General features: G+C 40.1%; 1 protein-coding gene and 1 long non-coding RNA gene across 22 annotated transcripts; both read left to right on the top strand.

Moving 5' to 3' along the window:
* Positions 1-873: 873 nt before the first annotated feature.
* On the top strand, positions 874-20,126 carry LOC131920906 (zinc finger protein 420). 21 transcript variants are annotated; one of them, XM_059275550.1, is made up of 7 exons: positions 875-1,111; positions 1,475-1,560; positions 2,328-2,382; positions 3,662-3,859; positions 5,162-5,277; positions 16,991-18,675; positions 19,962-20,126. In XM_059275550.1, exons 6-7 carry the CDS (start codon positions 17,175-17,177, stop codon positions 19,967-19,969), a joined length of 1,509 nt encoding a protein of 502 aa, XP_059131533.1. In that variant the 5' UTR covers positions 875-1,111; positions 1,475-1,560; positions 2,328-2,382; positions 3,662-3,859; positions 5,162-5,277; positions 16,991-17,174; the 3' UTR covers positions 19,970-20,126. The 21 variants fall into 21 exon arrangements, with proteins under 21 accessions (XP_059131479.1, XP_059131451.1, XP_059131487.1 ...); XM_059275398.1 differs by lacking the exon at positions 19,962-20,126 and adding an exon at positions 2,998-3,143 and having other exon boundaries at positions 16,991-19,229; XM_059275496.1 differs by lacking the exons at positions 1,475-1,560; positions 19,962-20,126 and adding an exon at positions 2,998-3,143 and having other exon boundaries at positions 874-1,004; positions 16,991-19,229.
* Positions 20,127-20,272: 146 nt separating this feature from the next.
* Positions 20,273-24,206, top strand: LOC131921603 (uncharacterized). Its single transcript, XR_009382034.1, has 2 exons — positions 20,273-21,016; positions 23,886-24,206. It is a non-coding gene; the product is annotated as an uncharacterized LOC131921603 (long non-coding RNA).
* The last annotated feature ends 2,905 nt before the right edge of the window (positions 24,207-27,111 follow it).

Genomic DNA, 27,111 nt, shown 5'->3' with positions numbered 1-27,111 from the left:
CTATAAGTTCGAGAGCCTGGCTTGGGCTTTTGAAACCTCAAAGTCCACTATAGTGACACACCTCCTCCAACAAGGCCATACCTCCTAATCTTTCCTAAACAGCTTACCAAGTGGGAACCAACATCCAAATATATGGGCTTGTGGGGGCCATTCTCATTCAGACCAACATATTATTCTTCCATGTTTTTTAAAGAATATATGTATATATGTGTATATATTTATGGCATACACATGGTTATATGGGAATGATTAGAGCACTTAAAATGTTTGTAACGTGTATTTTAAAACTGTGCCTAACATAATAAATAAATGGTTGGTTAACATTAAACATCATAATTATTACCTTCCCAAGCTTTGTTCTTATCTTGTAAAAGGTTCAAAATAATTTTTCAGAAAAAATAAAGACTATAAATTTTTCATTTTTCCCATAGTGTAACTATAATAGAAAATATCATATCTAAATTACTTTTCAGATAAAGTGCTTAAGTTTCCCCGATCATCCAGTTAGTATTCAAGGAAGAAATAACTTGACCATCATTTTTTCACAGTCAACACGCTCACATAGCTAATGGAACCCCTGCAGTCACTATGAAATACAAGCAGAAGAAAAGCGCATTTATGTAACACAAATCATCGCGGCCAACTCGTCAACTGTATCCGAAGTATGTAGTGACCCTTCACAAGCAAATCGCTACGGCTGAAGTCTCTGTCGAGCAATCCCACAGAGGTATAAAATACATCACAGGTATTTAAAGAGAGAGAGAAAATCAGGGGTGGGGAAGCACACTTTGCTGCGAGCTTCCCGAAGCTGGACTACATCTCCCAGAGTTCCCGGTCCGGAACGCCGCTTTTGTTCCGTTTCCTCGCGAGAGTTACTTGGCTTCGCGAGAGGGCTGTGTCTGTGGGCCGAGTTCGTTAGGCAGGGCAACGGCGAAGCAGGTTTTCCAGAAGTCAGGCGTCAGCCGGGCGCTGGAGGCTGACCCCTGAGATGCGCTCCCGTGGAGGTGGGAGTGTCGGGAACGCAGGAAGGCTGTGTCTGTGACATTCGGTGGCCGTGTCTCCTCTGTGTGTGCTACAAGCCTGCCTGCTTTTGGAGCCCTTGGCGCCCCTGGTTTGTGGTTGGTGTGATGTGTGAATCTGAGTTGTGACTCCGAGGGGGTGTGATGGCGTGCAATGGCTGGGGAGGTCTCTGTGACTGTGGTGTGTCGGCGCCGGTGTATGGCGGAGGGAGGGTTCTGTTGTAACAAGGGGTTCGGATGTGTGTGTCACTCTGAGCATAACTGGTTTGGCTGTGAAGACGTGTGTGACAGTGTCGCTGAGATTGTGATTGCTTGTTTCCGTGGCCTGTGACTTGTGGTTTTCCCATCCAGGTGATTTTGTGGGGGGCGGGGGGGGGGGGGGGAGCGGGGAGACAGACACTGACAGACTGACTGAGGGATTGTATGTGCTGTTTACATGAACGTAAATAAAGCAGACGTGCACCCGTGTGAAAGAGTGACGCTGGCAGTACTTATCCCGACATACGTTTGCTGCTTGTGCATGCTTGGATCCTGTTTAAGAGTAAGTGCTCAAATAGTGTAGCTCTAACCATGAAATTGTGACTCTAGCTATGTGGCCGTGGACATTTTATTGCATGCGGCTTTGTGTGGTCGTTAGTATATTTTGCAGCTATGATCTTATCCTACTTTAGTAGGGTACAACAGTTGTTCGGAATTCATTTTGTAGCTGAATCTATCAAAGGGTCATGAATTTCTTGTGACTTTGTGTCTCTCCCCAAATTCTCCCAGAATTTAAGGACTTCACCTCTGTTTTGACCACAGTGGCTACTCATCCGTTCATACATGGTCAGGATCAATTCAGTTTTGCCCACCCCTCCTCATTTCACTTCCGAAGTAGAGTTTTGTTGCTGGTTCCCAGTGCTCCCTGATCTTATAGCTAAGGAAATTGGTAGAAAGGAAGCCAGATAGTTAAGACTCTGAGTGAAGCTATAACCTAGAATTTAGATGACACTTTGAGATTCGATAGCACTTTACAACAGGATGCTAGGAAATACAACGGATTTCAGGAATGGGAAATACTGTACTGTACTGTACCGTACTGTACTGTACTGTGGAGGCTAGAACCAATGACACTGCCCTCTAGTGGGCAGCTTTAAGTCCACAAATAAATTCAAGCCTAAGGCAGCTTGACCATGTCTGTTTCCAATACTAGTCTCTGGACTTTGCTTTATATTGGATGAGGGATGGAGTGTGGGGATGGAGGAAGAGGATGTAATTTAGAGTATATGGCAAGAATGGCATGGCATCTCGGTTCACTCTTTTTCTCAGGGTACAACACAGAAGAGAAAAAATGGCCATTGTACATTCAGAAGGGAAGTTTGAGGTAAGTAGATATTTGTTTCTTCAACTGCCTTTATTGTGTCAAGACATAATCTTTGTTTTTCTTCATTTCTGTTTTTGTAAATATCTCCAACCTAAGTCTTCTCTTATAATGGAGGAACAAGGCAATTTATTTATTCTTATTAATTATTTTTGAGGCACGAGCTCACTGCCTGGTTTGAACCTCTTTATGTAGACCAGGCTGGCCTTGAAATCATAGAAACCCATCTTCCTCTTCCTCCCAAGTTCTGAGATTAAAGACACGTACTAACCCAGTGGCAATTGATTTTTATAGTTTGAGAGTTATGAAAATGTGTGGTTGTGATAGATGTTTTCTAATAGTGGTTACATTTATAAAGAATGGGTTTGATGCTATGGAATTAAAAGTAAGAGCATTCTTGTATTGTTTATTTTTCTTTAACTTTTGAGGGGTTGTAGCTTTTTAAATTTATACTTTTATCAACACAATCTTGTATAGCTCAGACTAGGTCAAACTCTTGCCTCAACCTTCATGAATGTGCTGCCATATCTTTATTTTCTGATTTGTTTGCTTTCTGTTTATCTAGTAAATAAAGTTTTGTATTTATGTACTTGAATGAATATTTCCATGTGTATGCAGGTGCCCAGGGAATCCAAGGATAGAATGCTAGAGCTGTAGTTACAGGCAGGCTCGAGCTTCCTGATATGGATGCTTGGAACAAAACTGGGATCCTCTGCAGAGCAGTTTTTGTTTTTTATTTTTATATGGAGTTTTGTGTAGCCCAGGTGAGAATCACCTTGAACCCTTGGTCCTCTTGACTCTACCTCCTAAGAGCTAAGAGAATACAGGCCTGTGCCACTACACCTAGCTTCGTTTTTTAGCTTTTGATTGGAATTTTAAAATGAGAAAACGTGTAATAAACCATTATATGGACAGGTCAAAAGTTATTACACACTGATCATTTTTTTCTGCCTTCAGTTTATAATCTTTTCCAACTTACCTTTTGCCTTTTTCCTTAACCCATGAGATAATATTCTTTTGTATTTCAAGTATTTCAATAGATCCAATATGTCTTATTTCTTTGTGTGACTTGGATCCTTTTAAATTAACTAGGATTTGTTTTCTGACCTACCATTTGGTGCATCTTAGTAAATGATCCCTGTGCAATTGAAAAGACTGTGTTCTGCTGGTGTTGAGTAGAATAAATGTCATCTGGATCAGGTAGATTGATTGTGTTATTTAAAACTTCTAGTCCTTTACTGATTTTCTTTTATTTATTTTATTTGTCTCTTTTTCTTCAAAGGTGATCCTGGTAAGCCTCTTAGGGGAAAGCTGTCCTCACCATCCCAGATTTAGTACACATGGAATGCTTTGCAGTCTTCAAAGGGAGTTGAAGCCCTCCGCACAATCATGTCTCATGCACATGCGCATTTCTAGCCCAGGCACCACTTTTAGGAGGGCTCCTTATTAGACATTTCTGCCAAGACATCCTTACTAAAGGGTAAAAGCTCGAAGATATTTTATCCCTGCTCTAAAGCAGTTCTCTTGCCTTCTAGCCATTTCCTGCATCTTCCTCTCCTTTGTGCTCAGTTCATAAAATGGCAGGAAACTTTCATTCAGTGTTCTCTTGGCATTGAGATGATTTCCCCAGCAGTATTGATTTACTTTCCCAGTCCTGTTCCATGGAGGAAATTGAACAGTGGGGGAGTTGGCACTTTATCTGAATTAGCTCTTTGCTAATACTGAATGGTTAATAAATGGTTAAAAGTTTAACTGTGACTACCATGTTGGCTTATTGCCTTAAACCTGGTAGCTGTGACCCCTCAGGTCCACCCAGCTCTTGCCAATTGGGTGTAGATATTCTGTGTATGTATCCGTTATATCAAATACTTGAGGTAATATTATGTAAATCCTCTATGTTGGTACTATTTTTTTTTTTTTTTTTGTCAACTGATGCTTTTAGTTACTGAATGAAAGGTGTTACCATTTCCTTTTAAAAAGTATCTGTGTGGGTGGGATGGGTGGGGTAGGTGCCGGTGTGTATGTGTGTGTCATGCAGTGCATGTGCAAGTCAGAGGACAGCTTTCAGGAATTCATTCTTGCTTTCCTCTATGTGGGTTTTGAGGATCCAAATCAAGTTGTTGGACTTTGAAGTACCTTTAGCTGATGGGCCATCTTGCTGGCCCACAATTTCTAACTGTAGATATGTCTCTTCCTTTAGTTCTGATTTTTGTTTCATATATTTGAAACACATTTAGGGTTGCTGTGTAAAAAGTTGATTCTAGTTTTGTTATTTATCTGTTGGTGACCTATGAGTTTCATTGGGGTTACTTACAGGAACAGGACCATAGCAGTGGCTATGCCACTGAAGAAAATGTCTTTCCTTCCCACAGCAACCATTAACTGCTTGTAGATCCTCAGGGAAAGTTGGGAAATTAATAGCATTATTCTTATTTTTGTTTTATAATTAAAGTTTATTTCCTCTAAAGAACATATAGTTGGAACTTGCTTTTTAAATTTTATCATTCCCCTTTTGTTGGAATGTTTAGACTATTGCTATAATTTATTTTAAGCACTTCAGGTATAGGAGCATTGGTGTGTGTGTGTGTCTGTGTGTGTGTGTGTATATACATTTGTGCATGCGTGTGTGCGCATGCTTGTGTGTGTAGTGAGACAAAACCTTTTCCTGGGGAGATGCAACACATATGTCTACTCACCTCAGGTAAGGAGCCCACGACAAAAGTATGGATACTACCAAAAGCCAACTTGGTGAATCATTGAGTTTTATTGGGGTCACTTACAGGAACAGGAATGACTCAAAGACAGCTGCATCACCAGAATCCACCCAGCATGGATGACAGCTCCCAAAAGCTGAGAACTGGGAGTATTTATTTGCACAGCCTGCAAGCAGTTGAACAGGTTGGAGAGTGGCTTTTCCAAGTGACTCTGTTCTTAAACCTCTTCCAGGCATCTTGGCTGGTTTCTGCTTCAAGGCAGCTGGTCTGGTCTCAGTCTTCTTTTCAGCTCAGTTTGTCTGTTTGCTTCTTGGCTTGTCTCTCCAGTGGCTTTCCAAATCTACAAAACACTCAGAGGCTAGCATTATATCATCTATATAACAAAACCTCCTCCAGAGGATGGGCAGAGCAAAGCAGCATCCCGAACCACCATCCCATAACAAAGATAACCTTGGTGATGTGTGCTGAAAGTCTGTGGTTATCTGTTCTCAACAGTGTCAGGTGATCCCAGAAGTTCACAACTAAGAAGATACTAAGGTCAAACATAAGCAAGGTCTAGTACAGCATGAAAAGGTTCCATCCATTTGTATCAATTGTTTCCTCTACAGAGCAAGGTTGGATACAAAGCATGGATAGGAGAAGTTAAATTAATTAGCTCTCTATAATCTTTAGTCATTCTCTCTGACCCATTATGTTTCTATATCTGGGAGCCTCCCTACATTTCTCCACACCTGATATACTCAGTGGGCCTGACTTAGTATGCTCAAACCTACTCAAGGCCAAAGGCGAATGTGGCCCTGCTCTCCCCTGCTGTACCTGCTGGCTCTCTAGGTCAAGAGTGATCCTGGATGGCATGATACCTGTTGCCTCCTCAATCACCATACCTGCTGTTGGGGGAGTTTAGGGCTGGGCAAATCATCTCCACCCCTAGCATAACTTCTTGCTGGAAATGAACCCTCCTTAGTGTCGGGGGATAATTACCCACCCATAGAACAGGCTTAATCATCTTCACCTGTACTGTTCTATCACAGAACTACTTCTGTGAACTGCTTCTCTGGTTAGAGCCTTTCAGAAGTTCTTCAGCACACAGTTTGGCTTCTATCAATGTTTTCTTAGGAACTCCAGCTCAACATAAATTATGCTACACTTGTCTTTGAGGAACCCAGACAGAACTCTTTCTTGGCTTTACCTTTTTACTATCTCTCTTCTATGTTGCTCTCCCACTTTATGGACACTCTTTATATGCTGGTCTAAGTAAAAAAAGATCTGCCAAAGCTTTTCCTAGTTCATAAAGATCTTGCCCAACCAAGAGGCCCAGCAATACTGCTAAAAGCTCCACACCAGCCTTGGGTCCCTGATGGATCAACCTTTTGTTTAACTCCTCTAGGATATAGTTCTATCTGGCCCAGTGAACAGGGGTTCAAACACAGAATCTCTTACTTTTAGTTCCTTCAATAGCACCGGTATATCTATGGTCTGCTGTTTGTGGGGACCTCAACACAACAACAATGAAGATAACCAAGTGTTCCTAATGGCTGTGATAAGCCAGTTCATCAGGAACTGACTTCCCTTACACTGTCTCAGTTTATGCACCCTTTGCCTTAAAGAGGGATGAGGTGTTGCATTACTCAGTATTCCTGACTCCACAGCTGCCAGACTGATGCCATCTGCTCCCATGCCCTACAGCTTCACAAACCTGCCTGTGACCAGCTCTTTCATTCCTTAAGTCTTCCCCAGTTCCAGCAGTTCAAGTGCTGAATATTTCCTGATCATCCTAGTTTCTTCTATGGGACCATTGCCAAGGCCACCATCTGCAGGCTGGGTTGTAGATTTTCCCTCTTTTTCTATTAAAAGTTGGACCTGATGGGTATCTTCAACTGCTTTTACCACCAATCTCTCTCATCCTCTCATTTATCTAATTTACTTGCCAAATCAGGCTAACATGGGGGACGCTGGCTGCATCTCCCTTTCTTGTTGCAATTGCTCCTTTGCATAAACAAGTTCCTACTTGGCTGCCAGCTCAGCTTGAGATGCATTTTTACTACAGACAACAGTGGCCAGAAAGCCTCTGCTGCTGCTTGCCAACAATCTTGACCCTTGTGTGCTAATTTCAAAGACTGTAAAACTCCCTCTAAACCTTGAACTATTTTCAGGTCATCTCCATATTCCTGTGGTGGGCCCGACTCATCAAGCAGGCATGCCCACCCGTACCACCTAGATGAAGACTGCCATCTTGGGATTCCTCCCATAGATACTCCTAAGCCTGCAACAACTGTTGAAGGGACCTGCACATAGTTGGGGGGGTGCTCCCTCCCAACATCTGGATTAGTCACAGAGCACACCCTCTTTCACAGAGAGATCCTTTATTAAGTGGATAAGAAAAGTAAAGTGGCTGATTTCTGACTCAGGGAGAAAACAGCAGCAAATTACTTGTAGGTGTAATTTTTTTAAGAGAAAAAAGAGGGATGTCTGTGTTAGACTGGGCTAGGGTGCTGTGGTATCTTTTGATTGGGCATGTTAATTGGAATAGCCAAATGGGGGCTTTTGATTATAGGACTTCAATACTTCAGCAGGACTTCAATACTTCAGTAGCTGGACCTTGATGACAGCCTTAGGAATGAGTCTGGCATGAGAAAGTGTCCAAATAATAGAATAGACCTTGGTGGCTAGCTTTGGGGATGTAATCTATCAGTTTACAAGGGAAGGGGGAAGGGCAAGGCCCGCCAGCATCATGTTTGCCATGCTTGGACCTGCTAGAGCCCTTCAGCTGTTATAACACAAAAGTACATCAATACACACCATACAAGAAAGAAAAACTTTATCTGAATTTCCTCTGTGGATGCTTCCCCCTCAAGCTGCTCAACCTCAGTTACATACCTTGCTACCCATAGATAGGACCATGCATTTATTCTTCCCAAACTCATTTATTTCTGTCATGTCACTGTTTGGGTGCCAATTAGGTTGTGTGACAAAACTTCCAGAAAGACACCACATACACACACACACACACACACACACACACACAGAGGCATGCTCACACACATGCATGTAGGCATGGGCATACTCACATCTACTCACCCCAGATATGGAGCCCAGGACAGACCAAAGTTTGTATACTAGCAAAGTTCAATTTTGTGAACCAATGAGTTTTATAGGTTTACTACAGGAATATGGATGAGGGGTTACAGGAGCAGAAATGACTCAAAGACAATTGAATCACCAAACCCCACCCCAGCACAAGTGACACAAAAGCTGGGAACCTGAAACACACTGCACAGCCTGCAAGCAGCTGAGCAAGTTGAAGAGTGTTCCTTTCACTCTGGTCTTAGCCTCTTCCAGGCATCTTGGTTAGTTTCTGCTTCTCCCAGGCAGCTGGTCTGACATCAGAGTCTTTGTAGGTTGGCTCATCTGAGAATCTTCTTTGTAGCTTCTTCCTATCTGAGGGGGAACCAATGAGTTTTATTGGGGTTGGTTGGTTAGTTTGTGGGATTTATTATGCATTTTTAGTTACTTCATTTTTTTAGGCAGGTTTGTTAACAGTGCTTATTCCTGGAACCTCCATCCTCACTGAGCCCTCTCAAGAATATGCTGCCCATTTTGTCTCATTCTTATAATGGTATTTATGTCTTTCTAATCTGGAGTTTCATATGGTTGTGAATCATCAGGTTGGTGTTGAGAATTAAACCTAGGTCCTCTGGAAGAGGAACCAGTGCTCTTAACCTCTGAGCCATCTCTTTAAATTTCTGAATTTTAAGTTATTTAATAGTGTTAGGTGGGCTTAGTGTCTGTCTTATGCCTGTTATTTCAGTACTCCAGAAGTTGAGACAGGAAGATTGTAAACTTCAGGCCAGCCTGGACTACATAATATGATGAGAAAAAGAAAAGAGAGGGACAGCCTGGCTCATATTTTAGACCCCTGCACTGACCAATCTCTTGTTCCTACATCATAGCACTCAGAATCCCAACCCAAACACCCAGAAGTATGAAATAGTTGAAAACACTGCTTTATTTTTTCACTTTTCATATGGCTTTTTCAGAATCTTAAGACTTACTTGAGTAGAACAGACTTTTTTTTGCTCTCTGAGTTGTCATTTGTGGTTTTTTGTTTGTTTTTAGCTTTTAGCCTACCAATTCTTTCAGTGTTCTCACCTTCACTTTTTAGTTTTTTATATTTTTCACAACTTATGCTAAATTAACAAAAATGAATTCTTAAGACTTTTTAATTTTTATTTTAATTTTTGAGATAGGGTCTTATTATATAGCTCTGACTGGCCTGGAACTTGCAAGGTTGATCGGTTTTACCTCAGACTCAGGAATCCATCTGCCTCTGCCTTGAGTGCTGGGATCAAAGGGATATGCCACTATGCACCACCATGTCTGGCCAAGATTCTTTTTTTTTTTTTTAATTAAAGTTTTTAAAACTTTACTCTTGCTAGATGTGGTGCCACATGCCTTTAATCCCAGCATTCTGGAGGCAGAGGCAGGCAGATCTCTGTGAGTTCAAGGCTAGCCTGGTCTACAAAGCAAGTTCCAGGACTGCTTAGGCTGTTACATGGAGAACCTGGTGTAAAAAACAAAACAAAACAAAACAAACAAACAAACAAAAAAACAAGTGTATGAGTGTTTTGTCTACATGTATGTCTTTGTACCAAATGCATTCATTGTCTATAGAGGCTAGAAGAGGGCATCAGATCCCCTGGAACTGTAGTAACATACAATTGTTAGCTCCTATGTAGATACTGGGAATTGAACCTAGGCCCTGTGGAAGAACAGTATTGAGTGTCTCTCCACCCCTCTACCCCAAGCAGGACTCTTACTGTTTAGGAACAATATTACTGTTTAGGAACAATAATTAAGTTGATACCTGAAGATAAGAGCTAGTTAACATAGAATTTCCTACAGAGAGAGCTAATGAGATGGAATAGGCTATATAGTTAACTGTAAACTGGGAAAGGCCTTATGAAACATTAATCTAATTAATCTTTATTAACAAAAATTCAGGAGTCAAATATCGGGGTAAGAATCTGAAGGATCAGAGAACAGGGAGCAGCCGCCAGTTGCTTGATACCTCTTCAGTTCCTCAGTCCAAAAAAGATGAGATCCTCACTCAGCCCCACCTTATTACATCCTCTATGCTATCTGTTCTCAGTCCTCTAAACCTCTTTGGTCAGCTAGTGGCTAGTTCCACCCTCTGACTCCAAGAAAGCTTTATTTTCCAGAAAACAATCAAAATATCACACACATTTCTGCCTTTTTGTCTAAATAAAAAGCAAAGGTTTTAGCTAACATAGTAAAACTATATACAATAAGTATAATAACTACATACAAATATATACAGGCAAAAAATGCAATAACAATGTCCAGTCCATTTGCATTTGAAAAATTCAGAGAAAATGCTCCATCGTCTATCCTATCTTGGTGAGTTCAAAATGTACCTAATTCACTTTCTATCCTAAATTGCATTACCAATCCAAAATTATCTTATGTCTCTCAACCTTATACACTTTACACCTCTTTTTTGAGTTTCATTTCTGAATTTGGTAACAAGGAAAACTATAAATATCTAGTCTTCAATTCTATCAGAGATCTAAGAAGGATATAATACTACCTGAGTAAACAGGAAGTGTAGAGCAAACAACTTCCAAAAATAAGAAATGACAGAAATAGCTGACTGCCTGAACAGTCTCCCACAGTTATTCTGTAATGTTGGGGCATCCATCTTTGGCCTACAGGCCTAGAATATCTGACAGACTTATCCATGAAGTAGGATTTTTGAAGGACTGTCCCACCTTGTCTTGGCAAAGTTCAGTAGTCACTTTATTTTGTGTCCTGCTTGTCCAATTTTGACAGCATACTGCCAGCCGTTGAGGCAAGGGCAATTTCTTGCCCAATGGCTAACTTTTGCCACAAAGAAATCAAACTCCATGCAGAGTTTCTTTCATGCCCACCATCTTTTCTGAAGTAGATTGGTGCTGCCAGGAGCAGAAATGTCTTATTGTCATAAAAAAAAAAAGAACTTTATGTTATTAAAACATCTTAAATGCCATATTCTGTAGATTTGAAGACCACCTGTCTATCTAAAGTATATCTATTTGACCTTGAAAACATACCTGACTACATGTTTGATTGTAATAGGTGACTAACTACCGACCTGCATTTCTTTATTATCCTAAATATTTCAAGGACTAGAAATTTACATTACATTGTTAAATGAGCTATATAGGTACAATACTTTGAACAAGAGTAGAAACGCATATATAGTATGTTCTAACAAAAATAACCTCAAATTGTATCAATATAAAAAAATCCAAACCAATTATAACATACATAAGACTAGTAGTTGCTTTTTGGTTTAAAAGTAGATTCAATAATCTACCCTTTTATTTTATCACCTCTATATCCCCTCTTTTTCTTTCCAGAGCAAGGTCCCTGAAATCTAATCTCTTTTATTCAGCTTTTTTCCTGACCATTACCAATAATAACTTGTAATCAGCTCCCCAAATGATGACAAATATCCATAATCTACTGAACAACCAAAAACCACCCACCTCACTTCTTGGGAATGTGGGCATCGAGTTCTTAAAATTATTTCCTGTTGTCTGGGGAAGACAGCATCTTTAGGGGACCCTGAAAAATTGGGTTAATTGTCAATTCTTGGGACAGATAGCTGTATCATTTGTTGTCCAGTCTCTGTGTAATGGGAAAATGCAAGACTTATCTCAAATCTTGGTTCAAGTAGTCTGTGAGGCTGGACCATCTCAGCTAGCCACCTTGAAAATGTCCTGAGTAGTTTGTAGTTCAAAGCTGATCTTTGTCCTCTTAGTGGCATTTACCACAATCCAGGTGGAATCATTGTTGTGGAGCCCCATCCTCCTTCTGGAGACTTCAAAGGTCACTGTTAGGCATAGTCATTGTTCACTGCACAAAACTTAAACATTTTAAATGTCATATGCAACAGATCTTGAAGAGGTTAAAGGATCAGTATTTGTTATGTACATCCAGAGTACAAAAACTTAATTCCTAGTCACCTGATAAAGACTCAAACCTGAAATAATGTACAGAAATCTAGATGAAGTCTTTTTCTAGAATTAGTTAGTACTCTCTCTCTCTCTCTATATATATATATATATATAAATATCATTACAAAAAGTTTAAAATATATATATGTATATATATATATAAACCTTATACATTTTGAGATATTTATACCTTAAGAAAAATTTTAAAGAATCAAGATAAAACCAAAGAATTATGAGATTACTGGCAATAGAATAGTCCCTTAATTTTGGGTTTTCTTCTGTCTCATATCAGGTGGCTCTTCTGACATGAGTCAGAGATTTTGGATTTTCCTTTAACAAGCATGCTTGAGTTTAGAGAAGGAGAGAGCCACACTCCAACTTTCAAAGGCAGCTTTAATTTTTAATTCAACTGGGACTACAAAAAGACCATTTGCATTATATGTCTGTAGAGAACAACAGAAATAAACATTTGAGAAGATTTATGAAATTTTACCCTGTTGGAAATGTGATACACCAATAGGCCAATTTACTCTTTTTCTTGGGACATTATCTCTGGATGACTCATCCTTTTTCTTCAGATGTCTCATTTGTCCAGTGGTCTTCAGATTTTTTAGCTGGATGCCTTTATTCTCCTGAAAAGACAAAAACAAAACCCTGCTCCAACTCTAACTTTGGGGAGTTTCCCTTTTGGAAAGTTATATCTGATTAAATGAAAAGCATTTGTTCATCTTATAAATTAGTTTAGATCAAATGGTCACACTGTTTGATGAATTATCATCTCTTCTAATCATCTCTTCTAATCTGAGGTCTCTCTTGTCCAAATCTAATCTTTATAATTTTTGCTTTATGGTTTCTACTGAAATTTTTGTTTAATCTTCTAAAGGTGTTCTATCATCCAGAACAGTATGGTTTTTTACAATAGGCATTAGGTCCTATAATTGCTCTGGGGAGGAGTTTCCCCCATGGTGACAGGGAATGATTGAGCTAAATTTGACATGAGGACCTGCGAGAAACCCCCCCCCAAAGGCATTTCCTGATGGCAGAGGGTTACCTAGTTCTGTCCCTTGTTGATCTGCATTCATTGGTCCAATGTCAGCCTTTGTTGCACCTTCTGCATACTCCAGAAGACAGGGACCTTCTGTTTGGATTATTCCTAGAAAAGACATTGTTTCTAGGAATGCCCTGCCTACAATTCCTTTTTAAGTGGCCTTGTTTTTTGCCACAATTAAAACACCTTGATAAAACATTTTGATTTTTCTTCAAGGCTCTGGAAATCACCTCTCCTATCCAAGCATCATCATGGTTATAACATTCAATATTGACTGTATCTCAGATCCATTCCTCTACATGTGCTGATCTTGCCTTTAAAGGCTTAATTACCCCTTTGCATTGTGAATTGGCATTTTTAAAAGCCAAAGATTCAGTTATTATTTGTCTGGCTTCTGGGTTTGGTATCTTTTTTTTTTTTTTTTTTGGTTTTTCGAGACAGGGTTTCTCTGTGTAGCTTTGGAGCCTGTCCTGGAACTCACTTGGTAGTCCAGGCTGGCCTCAAACTCACAGAGATCCGCCTGGCTCTGCCTCCCGAGTGCTGGGATTAAAGGCGTGCGCCACCACCGCCTGGCCATTTTTTTTTTTTTTTAATAGCTGAAGTCAGTTGTGAAAAATCAGTGAAGGTTTATTTTGGATCGTGTATAACTTTAGCAAATGACTCAGTTCTGTTTTTTACTTCTTCAACTCTGTCTCAAGCATTCAAAGCTGCTGCATGGCATAGAGCCAACATGTGTCCATCATATATAGACTGTCTTTGTACATCAGCATAATCACCCTCTCCAAGAAGTTGGTCTTGGGAAATTTCCATACCTCTAGCCCTAGTTCGTTGTTCAATGGTCTTAGCATTATCTTTCCACCAAGTCCTCCACTGTAATTGAGGACCAGATTCCAATACTGCTGTAACCAAGTCTTTCCAGTCTTGTGGGACAATTCTGTTACTAGTTGAACATGAATGTAGCATCTGCCTGACAAAAGGTGAATGCATACAATATGAGACTATCACTTCCTTAAATCTCCTCAAACCTAACATTTCCACAGGAATCCAGTCAGCTCTTACATAGTCTTCAGGATACCTGTATTTGGCAATTGTTTTCATAAGGTGACTGGATAAATTAAGGTTGGTTTTTCGATAATCTTGGGCTGTTCCTCTCTAATTTTATAATGGTGAGGTTGGTTCTCCTTTAAATTTCTCTGTCTTTGTCTGAATATCTCTATTATCTGTTATAGTAAGTTTTTCTAAAGCTTGTAACTTATCAATGAAAATTACATCATTTTCTTTAGTAAACTTTTCTAAGGCCTGTATCTTGTCACTCATATCAACCAACTTTTTTAGGGATAAAACAAGAATTACCAAACCAATAATGTTTATAATTGATATTATGTAAATCCCAAAGTTAACTATCCCCTCATTTAATTGTTCCATTTTAAACCATCCAATGTAGAATCATACAGAGACCTAATAGTGTAATGGTGCTTCCCATTTTTTAATGTGGGAGAAAATTCTCTGTCTCTTAAACTAATTTTTCCCTTTAAGAATTTCAAGTTGTATCACCAAATCTGCTGATGCTTCAGTAAAGTGTAAGGCTGGCTGTCACTGTATAGCATGTCTGAGCAGAGAACACAGCCTGGCTGAGGACAGCTGCCATTGACCACATGTCAGCAGTGAGGAGGGGGTCCAGGGAAATCCCACAACCCATGGGGAAAAGGAGCCACATAGCCAGCCACCTGTCTGAAGAGCTGACATTGGGTGGGGTGGGGGAACACGTGAAAGCAGCATGAGTGACCAGCAGAAAATGAAAGCACAGAACTGCCTGAAAGCAGAGCTGGCTGGTTATGAGGGGCAAACTCCAGCAGCATTTGGAACTTAGGTACCTATGGAGTTTGGGGCTTGTGGAGATTGTTATAGAGAGGCTGCAACAGGAAAATGACAGACTTGGTCATAGGACTTATGGGGGAGGGGAAAGGAAAAGCCAGCTATATGGTGACTCTAACAGGTGCAGCTCTGGTGGGTGCCAGTGGCTGCAAAGCAGCTGTTTTGTGAATTTGTGCCCCAAAAGTTGGATGGCAGATGAAGCATTAATCTAATTAATCTTTATCAATAAAATTTTGGGAGTCGAAAATTGTGGTAAGAACTTGAAAGATCAGAGAACAGGGAGCAGCTGCCAGTTGCTTGCTGCCTCTTCAGTTCTTCAGTCCAAAAAAGTCAAGATCTTCTCTCAGTCCCACCTTACTACTTCCTGTATGCTATCTGTCCTCAGTCCTCAAAACCTCTGTGGTCAGCTAGTGGCTACCTCCTGACTCCAGGCCAGCTTTGTTTGTCAGAATACAATCAAAATATCACATAACAGCCTTGGTACATTTTCAGAGTAGAAAGGATGCTAGCAAGTTTGACACATAGTGATCAAAGCTAAGAAGTTTTAGCCAGACCGTGGAGAACTTTGTCAATATGATAGAACTATGAGTTTGGGCTTTACTCTAATTTAAAAGACACCAAAAATTTAAGGGATAGCAAATCATGATCTAAATCTGAATCAGTTAATGGAAAATATTAAAACTGTGATCTCCATTATGTTTTCTTTTAATTTACTAGATTCAGATTCAGTTAATCTAGTGCATATTTGGACATCTTAACACCTATTTAATATGATTTTTATCCCCATCAAAGTTTGACAACTACTGATTAAAAAAAATCAGAATTTGCCGGGCGGTGGTGGTGCACGCCTTTAATCCCAGCACTCAGGAGGCAGAGCCAGGCGGATCTCTGTGAGTTTGAGGCCAGCCTGGGCTACCAAGTGAGTTCCAAGAAAAGGCGCAAAGCTACACAGAGAAACCCTGTCTCGAAAAACCAAAAAAAAAAAATCAGAATTAGAATTTATTAGGAAGAGATAACAGATTTAAGCATGGAAATTAACAGAGAAATGCTGAGTAATTGGATCGTTCACATCCAAGGATTGGTGTGCATTTCTCAGGAGAACAGCATCAAGAATCATTAGTTTTAAAAAGGTGGTTTTGTTTTTTGTTTTTTGTTTTTTGTTTTTTTTTTTTTTTTTGGTTTTATGAGATAGGGTTTCTCTGTGTAGTCTTAGCTGTCCTAGAACTAACTCTGAAAACCAGGCTGGCCTCAAACTCACAGAGATCTACCTGCCTCTTCTCTGTAGTGCTGGGATTAAAGTTATTCGCCACCACTGCCTGGCTTAAAACTTTTCTTAATCTCATCCTTTTTCACTCCCAGGTGAGTTTTCATTATTCTCTGATCTCAAGTACTCATCATATATTTTAATATAAGCAGTCATTCTAAGATAATGTGTGTATATACATACTTATTATTATTATTATTATTATTATTATTATTATTACAGCAAGTATCACCATGTCTAGTACCTAAACTTATTTTTTGGTTTCTTGAGATAAGGTTTCTCTGTGTAGCTCTGGCTGTCCTGGAACTCACTCTGTAGACCAGCCTGGCCTTGAACTCACAGATCTACCTGCCTCTGCCTCCCAAGTGCTGGAATTAAAGGCATGTACCACCACAGCCCAGCAAAGCTATTTTTTTTTATTTTGGATAACAGCATTAAAGTCACTTTAGTTATTTTTTTTACTATGGGGTGTTATATAGAATAACATAGAATGAAAAACAATATTACTTCAATGAAACTATATATGTTGAAAATTTTGCTGTGAAAGGTAGGTATTAATGTGAGTGGAATGTAGTAAGCAATATTTGGAAAATACTAATATATACTTCTTACTTCTTATAGATATTATTTTCCTATTGTGCTTTCTGGTATATTAGTTCTATTCTCTGAAATTATTCTCTTTATCTTTCAGACTTGCCTTCTAGGTGTTTGAAAAAGGACTTATCTTCAAAATAGCACACTAAGAAATCAGAATTACCTCAGTGGGAAATGAGTGACAGGTTCAAATACCATGCACCTAAGACTAATTCTTAGAAGATATTTGGAATTTGAAGTTAGATTAGAGAAGGAACAAGAAGGAATATTACAGGAAAGAGATGATAACATATGACAAAATGTCTATTTTTAGCCCACATACTTATTTATCTCAGCATCCAAGAAGTTATTCTACAGAGAAACCCTATAAATGTGAGGAATGTGGAAAAGCCTTCAGACGAGCCTCACACTTAACTCAGCATCAGAGTATTCATACTGGTGAGAAACCCTATGAATGTAAGCAGTGTGGGAAAGCCTTTAGTCGTGATTCTCAGCTAAGTCTACATCAAAGACTTCATACCGGTGAGAAACCCTATGCATGCAAGGAATGTGGAAAGGCTTTTACTCAAAGCTCACAACTTATTTTACACCATAGGATTCATACAGGTGAAAAACCATATAGGTGCGAAGAATGTGGGAAAGCCTTTATTCGAAGCTCACAACTCAGCCGACATCAAAAAGTCCATACTGGTGAGAAACCTTTTGAATGTAAAGAATGTGGAAAGGCTTTCACTCAGAATTCACAGCTTACTCTGCACCAGAGACTCCATACTGGTGAGAAGCTTTATGACTGTAAAGAATGTAGGAAGGTCTTTACTCAGCTTTCACAGCTTATTCTCCATAGAAGAATTCATACTGGTGAGAAACCTTATGAATGTAAAGAATGTGGAAAGGCTTTTATTTGTGGTTCACAGCTTTCACAGCATCAGAAAATTCATAATGGAGAAAAGCCATATGAATGTAAGGAATGTGGAAAGGCTTTTATTCGAGGCTCACTACTTATGCAACATCAAAGAATTCATACTGGTGAAAAACCCTATAAATGTGATGAATGTGGAAAGGCTTTTATCCGTGGTTCCCAACTTACTCAGCATCAAAGGATTCATACTAATGAAAAGCCTTATGAATGTAAAGAATGTGGAAAGACCTTTAGTCATGGCTCACAACTTACTCAACATCAGAGAATTCATACCGGTGAGAAACCCTATCAATGTAAGGAGTGTGGAAAAGCCTTTAATCGTGGATCACTCCTTACTCGACATCAGAGGATTCACACTGGTGAAAAACCCTATGACTGTAAAGAGTGTGGAAAAAATTTTAGTCGGGGCTCAGAACTTACTCAGCATGAGAGAATCCACACTGGTGAGAAGCCCTATGAATGTAAGGAATGTGGAAAATCGTTTATTCGTGGCTCACAGCTTACTCAACATCAAAGAATCCATACTGGTGAAAAACCTTATGAATGTAAAGAATGCAGGATGGCCTTTACTCAGAGTTCACATCTTTCTCAACATCAGAGACTTCATACTGGTGAGAAACCCTATGTCTGCAGTGAATGTGGCAAAGCCTTTGCTCGTGGATTACTACTTATACAACATCAAAGAATTCATACTGGTGAAAAACCATATCAGTGTACAGAATGTGGGAAGGCCTTTATTCGTGGTTCACAGCTTACTCAACATCAGCGAACTCACACTGGAGAAAAGCCTTATGAATGCAAGGAATGTGGGAAGGCCTTTGGTCATGGCTCTCAACTTACTCTACATCAGAGAATCCATACAGGTGAGAAGCCCTATGAATGTAAAGAATGTAGAAAAGCCTTCACCCAGAGCTCACATCTTTCTCGGCACCAACGAATTCATACTGGTGAGAAACCATATCAATGTAAAGAATGTGAGAAGGCCTTTACTCGTGGGTCACAATTAATGCAACATCAGAGAATTCATAGCAATGACAAATCTTTTGACTGTAAAGAATGTGGAATAGACTTTAGTCATCATTCACAAATTTTTATTTGAGTTAACTTATTCTTTTCAATTATAGCTTTCCCTGGTCATTCATTATCAGTAAAGAATTCTTACAAATGTGACTATAGGATTCATAAAGTTCAGCATTTGAAAATTTATGTGGGAGAATAGAAATGCTGATATAATCCACATAGGAAAGCCTTTTGTTTATAACTGTATTACATTTTAGCAAATTAAAATAGAAAGTGATTCTGTTACCATGGTATAGAAAGGTCTTTAGCATAGAAAATGTCTGTGTCAACGTTATTGTGGTCCTATCAGTTCACTTCCTTTGTGGCATTTGTTATAAATAACCTTGCTTTGGTTTAATCATTTGTAAGGTAAATCTAAGACCAATTTTTTCATATCATGTTTTAACATGTAAAATCACTTAGGACAGTGCCTTGAACATTGCATATCATAAACATTAGGTGCTATTTTCATTATTGTGATTTTAAAGGATATGCATGAAAGGAAGGAACTAATCAGTGTAGTTAACATTAAGAACTCTTCCATTATTATTTATTCTAGACAAATTATTATACACTGTCATCAATGTGAGAAAGCATTCATCCAAATCTCATATATTTATTATAAAAGGAAATGTAAGTATAAAGAAACCCTGTGGTATTAATGGGTTATTGAGCACCACTGTTACAGAATTTAGGAGAGGTATGATTGATTTGTCAAAGTCCCAAAACTTACATGTTTCACAATATTTGATGTCAACTCAATAATATTATTTACAAATGATGAACTAAATACTCAAGATAAATCTAGGAAATAAGAGAAACTTGAATATGTAGTTTGTTAACTGAAAGTAAAAAGTTATATCCATAGACTACATTTCACTTACAATGAAAAAAATACTGATGTGTTTGTATCAAAGACTGCTATTCTACCCAATTTTCATTTCCCTTTCCATCACAAAAACCCTAGGCAAAAAAATCCTATCTCAGTCTCCATTGCAGGTCAACAAGATGAAAATGGCATTTGTATGAGTAGAATATTTAAGAAATCCTTCCTCTCTGTTTCTTTTCTTTCCCCTTGTTAACACTGTAGGCATCTGAGGTGGAGCCCAGATAGCCTCATGAGGATTTTGGAAGTGGTATCTGGGTGTTATGGATGGTGGAGTCTGCAACCGTGCTGATTTTGTGAACAGTCATTCCAACTCTACCCTGCCTATGTATTTCTTTATTTAATATTAAAGTAACCCTCATACTTGTTGATGCTCTTCTAGTTCTCGGAACACTAAAACTCTCTCTCTCTCTCTCTCTCTCTCTCTCTCTCTCTCTCTCTCTCTCTCTATCTCTATCTATCTATCTATCTATCTATCTATCTATCTATCTCTCTTTCTCTCTCTCAGCTTTTTGAGATGGTTTCTCTGTGTAGTCCTGGCTGTCCTGTTACTCTGTAAACCAGGCTGACCTCAAACTCACAGAGACCCACCTGCTTCTGCCTCCCGAGTACTGGGGTTAAAGTTTGTGCTACCATGCCTGGCAATAAAACTTCTCTTAAGAGCAAAAAATAATATTTTACTTGGAAATAGTCTGCTGTGAATAAATGAAATCTCAATATTAATATAAGGCCATGGAGAGTGAGGGTATACTCAGAGTGAGCTACAAAACTAAATATTCTTATGGGGGGGGGCAGGACATTTGATCAGCCTGCATCCTACTGTCTTGTAAGGCAGACCAGGTACCAATCTAGGCTGCAATGTTAGAAGAAATGACAGGAATGATACAGAATATGCATGTATAGTCTTTCTTGCTGTTTAAAAATGTTTTCTAAGAGACATTAATTCAGAGTAGATATAGCCAGGCAGTAATGATATTATATTGCTTTTATTAGGAGGCACAATCAGAAATGGTAGCACATGCCTTTAGCCCCAGTACTCAAGAGGCAGAAGCAGGTGAATCTCTGTGAGTTTGAGGTCAGCCTGGTCTACATAGTGAATTCCAGGACAGCCAGGGCTACATAGTGAGATCCTATCTCTGAGACAGAGACAGAGATGCTATTTCTGGCTACAAATGTTCAGTCTTCTTAACTGAAACCTATGAACTGACTTAAAGGAAGAACTTGGACAAAATCTGAGACAACAGCTCATGCCTACAAAGGTAAGTAGGTATGCAAAAACCCTGAATTTTTATATCTTTTCCTCATCCAAGCTTTTTCTAAATGTAGTCTCATTCTAGTACTTGTTAGAATCCAACCATTATTCTTGTTGTTGGGGTATACCTATAAGCAATCTTAGCAGGAGATGGCAAAATAAACATAGAATATGTTAAATATAATCGTATCAGGCATTGCAGCATACCTGTAATCCCAGCAGTTGCTAGTGAAGCTACAGTACTGAGGCAGGAGGATTTAAGGTTCTGGGTCATACAGGACTAAAAGTAAATTCTGGATAATTCTAGACTATATAAAGAGACCCTGGGGCTGGAGAGATGGCTCAGTGGTTAAGAGTACTGACTGCTCTTCCAGAGGTCCTCAGTTCAATTCCCAGCAACCACATGGTGGCTCACAACCACTTGCAATTAGATCTAGTGCCCTCTTCTGGCCTGCAAGGACACATACAGGCAGAACACTGTACACATAATAAATAAATAAACCTTAAAAAAAAAAAAAAAGAGAGACCCTGACTCCAAAAAAAAGTAATAGAGTGAAAAGATCATTAAAAAAGAGATGGAGTCCATTAAGAAGGATCTGGGCCAAGATTAGAAAGTCTAAAGTTAATGAAAAGAGCACTCCAGGAAGGTTTTCCTTTGTGGATTATATTAACATTTCTATTTTCTCATCTAAATTCTCAAATGCTGAATTTTATCAAACATGTCTCATAGTCACATAACGGGACATTGGTGTATTTGAGGAACACCAGAGGGTCTTAGAACTCTATGCAAGGGAATGATAGGACAGAAGGTCAGAGAGGTAACTGAGGGCTGTGTCTTACAAAACCTTGTAGGCATTTTTTAACTTTATTCTGAATGAAATGGGCGGCCATTGGAGGGTTTTGAGCAAAAGGTGTGATATGATGTGTAGCCTTCTTTTATAAAATATACCAGTGGCCTAAAGCAGTAGTTCTCAATCTTCCTAATGCAGTTCTTTAATACAGTTCCTGATTTTATGGTGACCCCTAACCATAAAATTATTTCATTGTTACTTCATAACTATAATTTTGCTACTGTTATGACTCATAATGTAAATATTTGATATGCAGGATATCTGATATGTGACCCCTATGTAGGTCACAACCTACAGGTTGAGAACCACTGGCCTAGACTGTGATTGTTACTACTGGTATAGTGAGAAGTTGTTCTCTTCTAGGTTAAGTAAATACAAAGCAAGTTTTGTTTAATGGTCAGGGGTTAGGTGTGAGAAAGAAAAGTCCTAGGTGAATTTAACTCAGGTTTTGGTTATCAGCAATTAGAAAGGTGGTATCCCATCAAATATGATGGAGGAAGCTAGCCAGGTGGTGGTACATACCTTTAATCCCCGCACTCGGGAGGCAGAGAGAGGTATATCTCTGTGAGTTTGAGGCCAACCTGGTCTCTACAAAGTGAGTTCCAGTACAGCCAGAGCTGTTACACAGAGAAACACTGTCTTGAAAAACAAAACAAAACAATTGAAAAGATGGGGTAATCTGTAGTTCTAACATAGAGTTCTAACATGTTAATTATTTAAATTGTTAAAAAAATATTATTCATATGCCTGTGTCTTTGTATCTGCCATATGTGGAAGTATTCCTAAAGAAGCTAGAGAGGATGTTAAATCCACTGGAGTTGTACAGGTGGTTGTGAGCCATCTGATGTGTGTACTGGGAACTGAACTTGGGTACTTAGCCACTAAGCATTCTCTGCAGCTCCAAGAGGCTGTTAATATTGAGATGGCTTTTAGACACCAAATGAAAATACTGACTATGCAGTTGGAAGTATAGTAGCTTGGGTTACCCCAGACTGAATATTAATTTTATAGTTATTAGTTATGCATATTTCAAAACCTGAAGTAGAATTAGATCATTAGGGACTTGATGTAAAGAGCAATGAACTATGTATTATTCAACATTGAGATCAAGAAAGGACAGCAAAGGAGCTAAAATGGGGGATCAAAGAAATAAGGAAACCAAAAGACTAGAAGTCCAGAAGTGAAATTGAGGTGACAGGACAATCAATGGTAACAGACTACTGGCAGATTAAATAATGAGACTTGAAAAATGGTGGTTGGAATCAGCAAAATTGTCATTGTTACATAACTTAGAGAAAACTAGAGATTTATTTTTATTGTTTTGGGGTGAGCGTAAAAGACTGAAAACAGGCCACGTGGTAGTGGCACATGCCTTTAATCCCAGCATTCAGGAGGCAGAGGCAGGCAGATCCCTATGAGTTTGAGGCCAGCCTGGGCTACAGAGTGAGTTCCAGGAAAGGCTCCAAAGCTGCACAGAGAAACCCTGTCTTGGAAAAAAAAAAAAAAAAGGCTGAAGACAGAATATAATCTGGTACAATGAATACATATACATCACTCTGGGAACAACCAGCATAAAGTATGAAAGTATGTTTCAGGGCAGTATTTGGCTGTTTGCAAAGACTGATAGTGATACTAAAGCATGCTCCCACAATCCTGGAATTCACCAACCAAGCCTTAAGGAAACTGTATTTGGGACCATAGAGGAGCTATTTAAAAGCCAAGCCAAGTTCTTTAAATGTTACAGAGACAAAAGGACAGAGATTACAAAGTATTCAGGCAATGATGGTGTACATAATAAAGGCTGGAGATAAGGCAGGAAATCACTTCCACCTACCAGGTGGGTCCTGTATATGAGTGTGAAACTGGTGAGCTGGCTAAAAGGGCTACTACTTGTTTATTAAAAGGGTTTATTTGTGCATGGGGCTACATGTGGGTGCAAAGAACAGTGGGTACTCTATTACTCTCTAGCTGTTCATTTGAAGCACTCTGTCTCCCTGAATCTGGGGCTTCCTTTTTCTTCATCAGACTGGAATCCAGCCATCTCTACTGATTCTCCTATGCCTCCCCACACTCCTACTGCAGTTACGGACTGGTGCGTGACACTGGTCTTTACTCTGGCCCTCGTGATTACTCAACAAGAGCTCTTGACATCTGAGCCATCCCTCCAGCATCTAGGCTGCCATTTTGTACATAATATTGTCGCTAGGATACTGTCCTCTTAATCACTGAGCTGTGGTTAGATTTGTTATGTTCTGATTGCCTTGTCTTCTGTCTGTGCCTTTTCTAAGTCGAAACTGAGTGTCTAGTGAGGTTTTCTTGGGAATAAAAAGAGCACTCATTTGGAAAGTCGCTGTCAGCTGGAGGAAGCCACTCAGCAAACTTATATGGGAACCCATAACTGTAAAGAAAAAAGTCATGCCTGGCCCAACAGGCAAAGAAGTGTCTCTGGAGTAACTCAGATTTGGTAAAGTCCCCTCTTGATCATAAAAGCCCCATTTGTTCACCTAGGTATTTCCTCAGGCTACAGGGCTGTGCTTTGGCACATAAACCACCAGCAAGAACAGAGCAGTTACAGGTACACAGGCAGCCCTGTTCTCTGGATTCCCTAGAGGGAAAGTGCATGAGTACTCACAAAGTAGACCTAATATCCATGGTGCTCACTGGACTACTTATGCCTTCTCTTCTACCTACTTGGCTCTTCTCAACTTCTCTGAACCCAAGACCATCCACCTAGATCAATTATCCCATTCCTGCATTGTTCATAAGGGGCTACTGGTTCTGCAAAGTCTCATAAAATACCCCCAAGCAACCACAATGGTCAATGCGATACAGATTCCAGGCATGTGCAGTTCTGACAGTTAGGCTGTAAACCAGCACCAGCTAGGGGAGTAACTGGTAAAGATTAGATAATAGGCTCTCAGGATTTTCCTCAGGATCTAAACAACCCTATCTGGGTCCTTTCTGCCACCTTAATGGTATGGGGTGGGCACAGTGGGGTTTCTGTGGACCCCACCCTGGTTTCAGAAGGGGAAATGGATCACATTATAGCCAGATGAATTAGGTAAAGTAGGAATGGTGCTTCTGAGGGACATGAAGATGCCTGATGGTGTCAACTGGAAACTCATTGACCCTAGATCCAGTGCCTCCTTTCAGGCTTGGCCTAAAACAGACACTGAGCTAAGACTCAAACCCCAGGGGCCACAGGTGCTAAAAGCCTTCAAGTACGTGTTAATATTAGTACCATCAGAATACAGGGTTGCTGAGGGCCGAAGGAATATATCATAAGAACTCAGCTGGTTATGGCAAAGTCACTACCTGGAGGAATCAGGGAATTCCTCCAGAGGAAGCCAAATTCCAAGGAGCTTTTGGTGTTATTTGGCTTGTTATATATCAGCTGTATTCTGTTATGAAAATCATGTGTGCCTTCATAGTTTTCCCAATTGACTTTTCCCTGAGAAGGGCTAACAGTGTGGACTGATCACTCTCTGGACATACACATTCCAGGTATTTGGAGAACAGCCTCAGGAAAGGCTTTCTCTGGAATCAGATATCTCCCTTAGCCACTTTCAAGGACTAACAGTGATAGCAGTCTACATGCTAGTCACCTGATTTAAGATAAATTCCACAAGGAGACACCACCTAGGTCAGGTGGACGTTAAATAATAGCTTTCCACAGTTTAGCTTGAAACCTCCTTTCTTACAGCCTTACTAACCGGTTACTAGCACTCAGTTGACCTTCTCTTTTACCACTCCCATTTTGGATTGTAGAAGAAAGCCTGGTGGTCACTGCCTGAGGAAAATTCTTACCTGCCTTTATGACCCTGTAGAATTCAAGCCTGGTGACCTTGCTTGATCGGGGGCTTGCTATTGCTTGGGTTTATAACTGGATTCCTGAGAGACTTAGGTGGAACGTGGAGGACAGAGAAGAGAAAAGAGAATGGAAGAACTAGACGGGTAAGAACTTGAACAAACTGAGATGAGGAAGCACTAGATTGAAGGGCTAGAAGAGAGTACTAGAGGAAGGAGATGGAAGATGAGGAAGAGCCAGATGGGGAAGAACAAGATGAGGAAGAATAAGATGAGAGAGAAGGAGATGGGAGTGGAGCTGATATGGAAAGAACAAGATGGATGAGAACCTAGAAGAGACAGAACTAGATGAGGGAATTAAAGTAGAACCTAGAGGGAGCAGTAGATAAATATAGAGAGAAAACAGGCAAGAAAGGAGCTAGACATGAGAGCAGAATAGAAGCTGTGTAGAGAGAGAACCATCACAGAATAATAAAGTGTATGAACTAAGGAGTTTCGTGTACATAGATTCATTTCTTCAAAGATTATCAGCTGATTGTAGATACTTCCCGGACCCTGGCAGGGGACTATCGAGGGGCTGGACCTTCATAGTCCCTGACACAGGGTACAGAACTGACCCACCCTCCAGGCCCTAAGCCCCAAGAACATCCCATACCTCTTCCCCTCCCAGCTCAGCCCCAGCAAGGCAGCTGGGCACTGCTCCCAACTCTTGTGGAACTCCACTGCTCTGGTTCAGACCCCAGCAGCTGGCCATCAGGTGAGCAACCTGCAAGTAGGCCACACCATGACTGCTGCCACCCACTGGACTCTGTTCCCAGACTCACTCTGCCACCCAACCACACCTACCCCCAGCATCCTCCCTGTAGACAACCATCTCCTACAACATCAGCAGACCCTATAAGAACAAGTGCCACTCACACCAGTTGGAAGTACAGCAGCCCCTATAGGTACAAGCACCACCTACACCAGTTGAACAGATGGGTAAACACCAGTGTAAGAATGCATTCAACTGCTAGGTGGTGGTGGTGGTGCACACCTTTAATCCCAGCACTTGGGAGGCAGAGGCAGGCAGATCTCTGTAAGTTCAAAACCAGCCTGGTCTACAAGTGAGTTCCAGGGCAGGCTCCAAAGCTACAAAGAGAAATCCTGTCTCCCAAAAAAAAATATATTCAACGACATAAAGGGCAATATGGTACCACCAGAACCCAGTGGTCCTACAGCAACAAGACCTGAACATTCCAATGCAGATGAAGCAGAAGAAAATGACCTTTAAAAAACTTTATGAATGCCGGGAAGTGGTAGCGCATACCTTTAATCCCAGCACTTGGGAGGCAGAGGCAGGCAGATGTCTGTGAGTTCGAGGCCAGCCTGGTTTACAGAGAGAGATCCAGCATAGGCACCAAAACTACACAGAGAAACCCTGTCTTAAAAAAAACTCTTTATG

The sequence above is a fragment of the Peromyscus eremicus genome, chromosome 1 (genome assembly GCF_949786415.1).
Source record: "Peromyscus eremicus chromosome 1, PerEre_H2_v1, whole genome shotgun sequence".
Taxonomy (NCBI): Eukaryota; Metazoa; Chordata; class Mammalia; order Rodentia; family Cricetidae; genus Peromyscus; species Peromyscus eremicus.
This window is presented reverse-complemented; position numbering and strand designations above follow the sequence as displayed.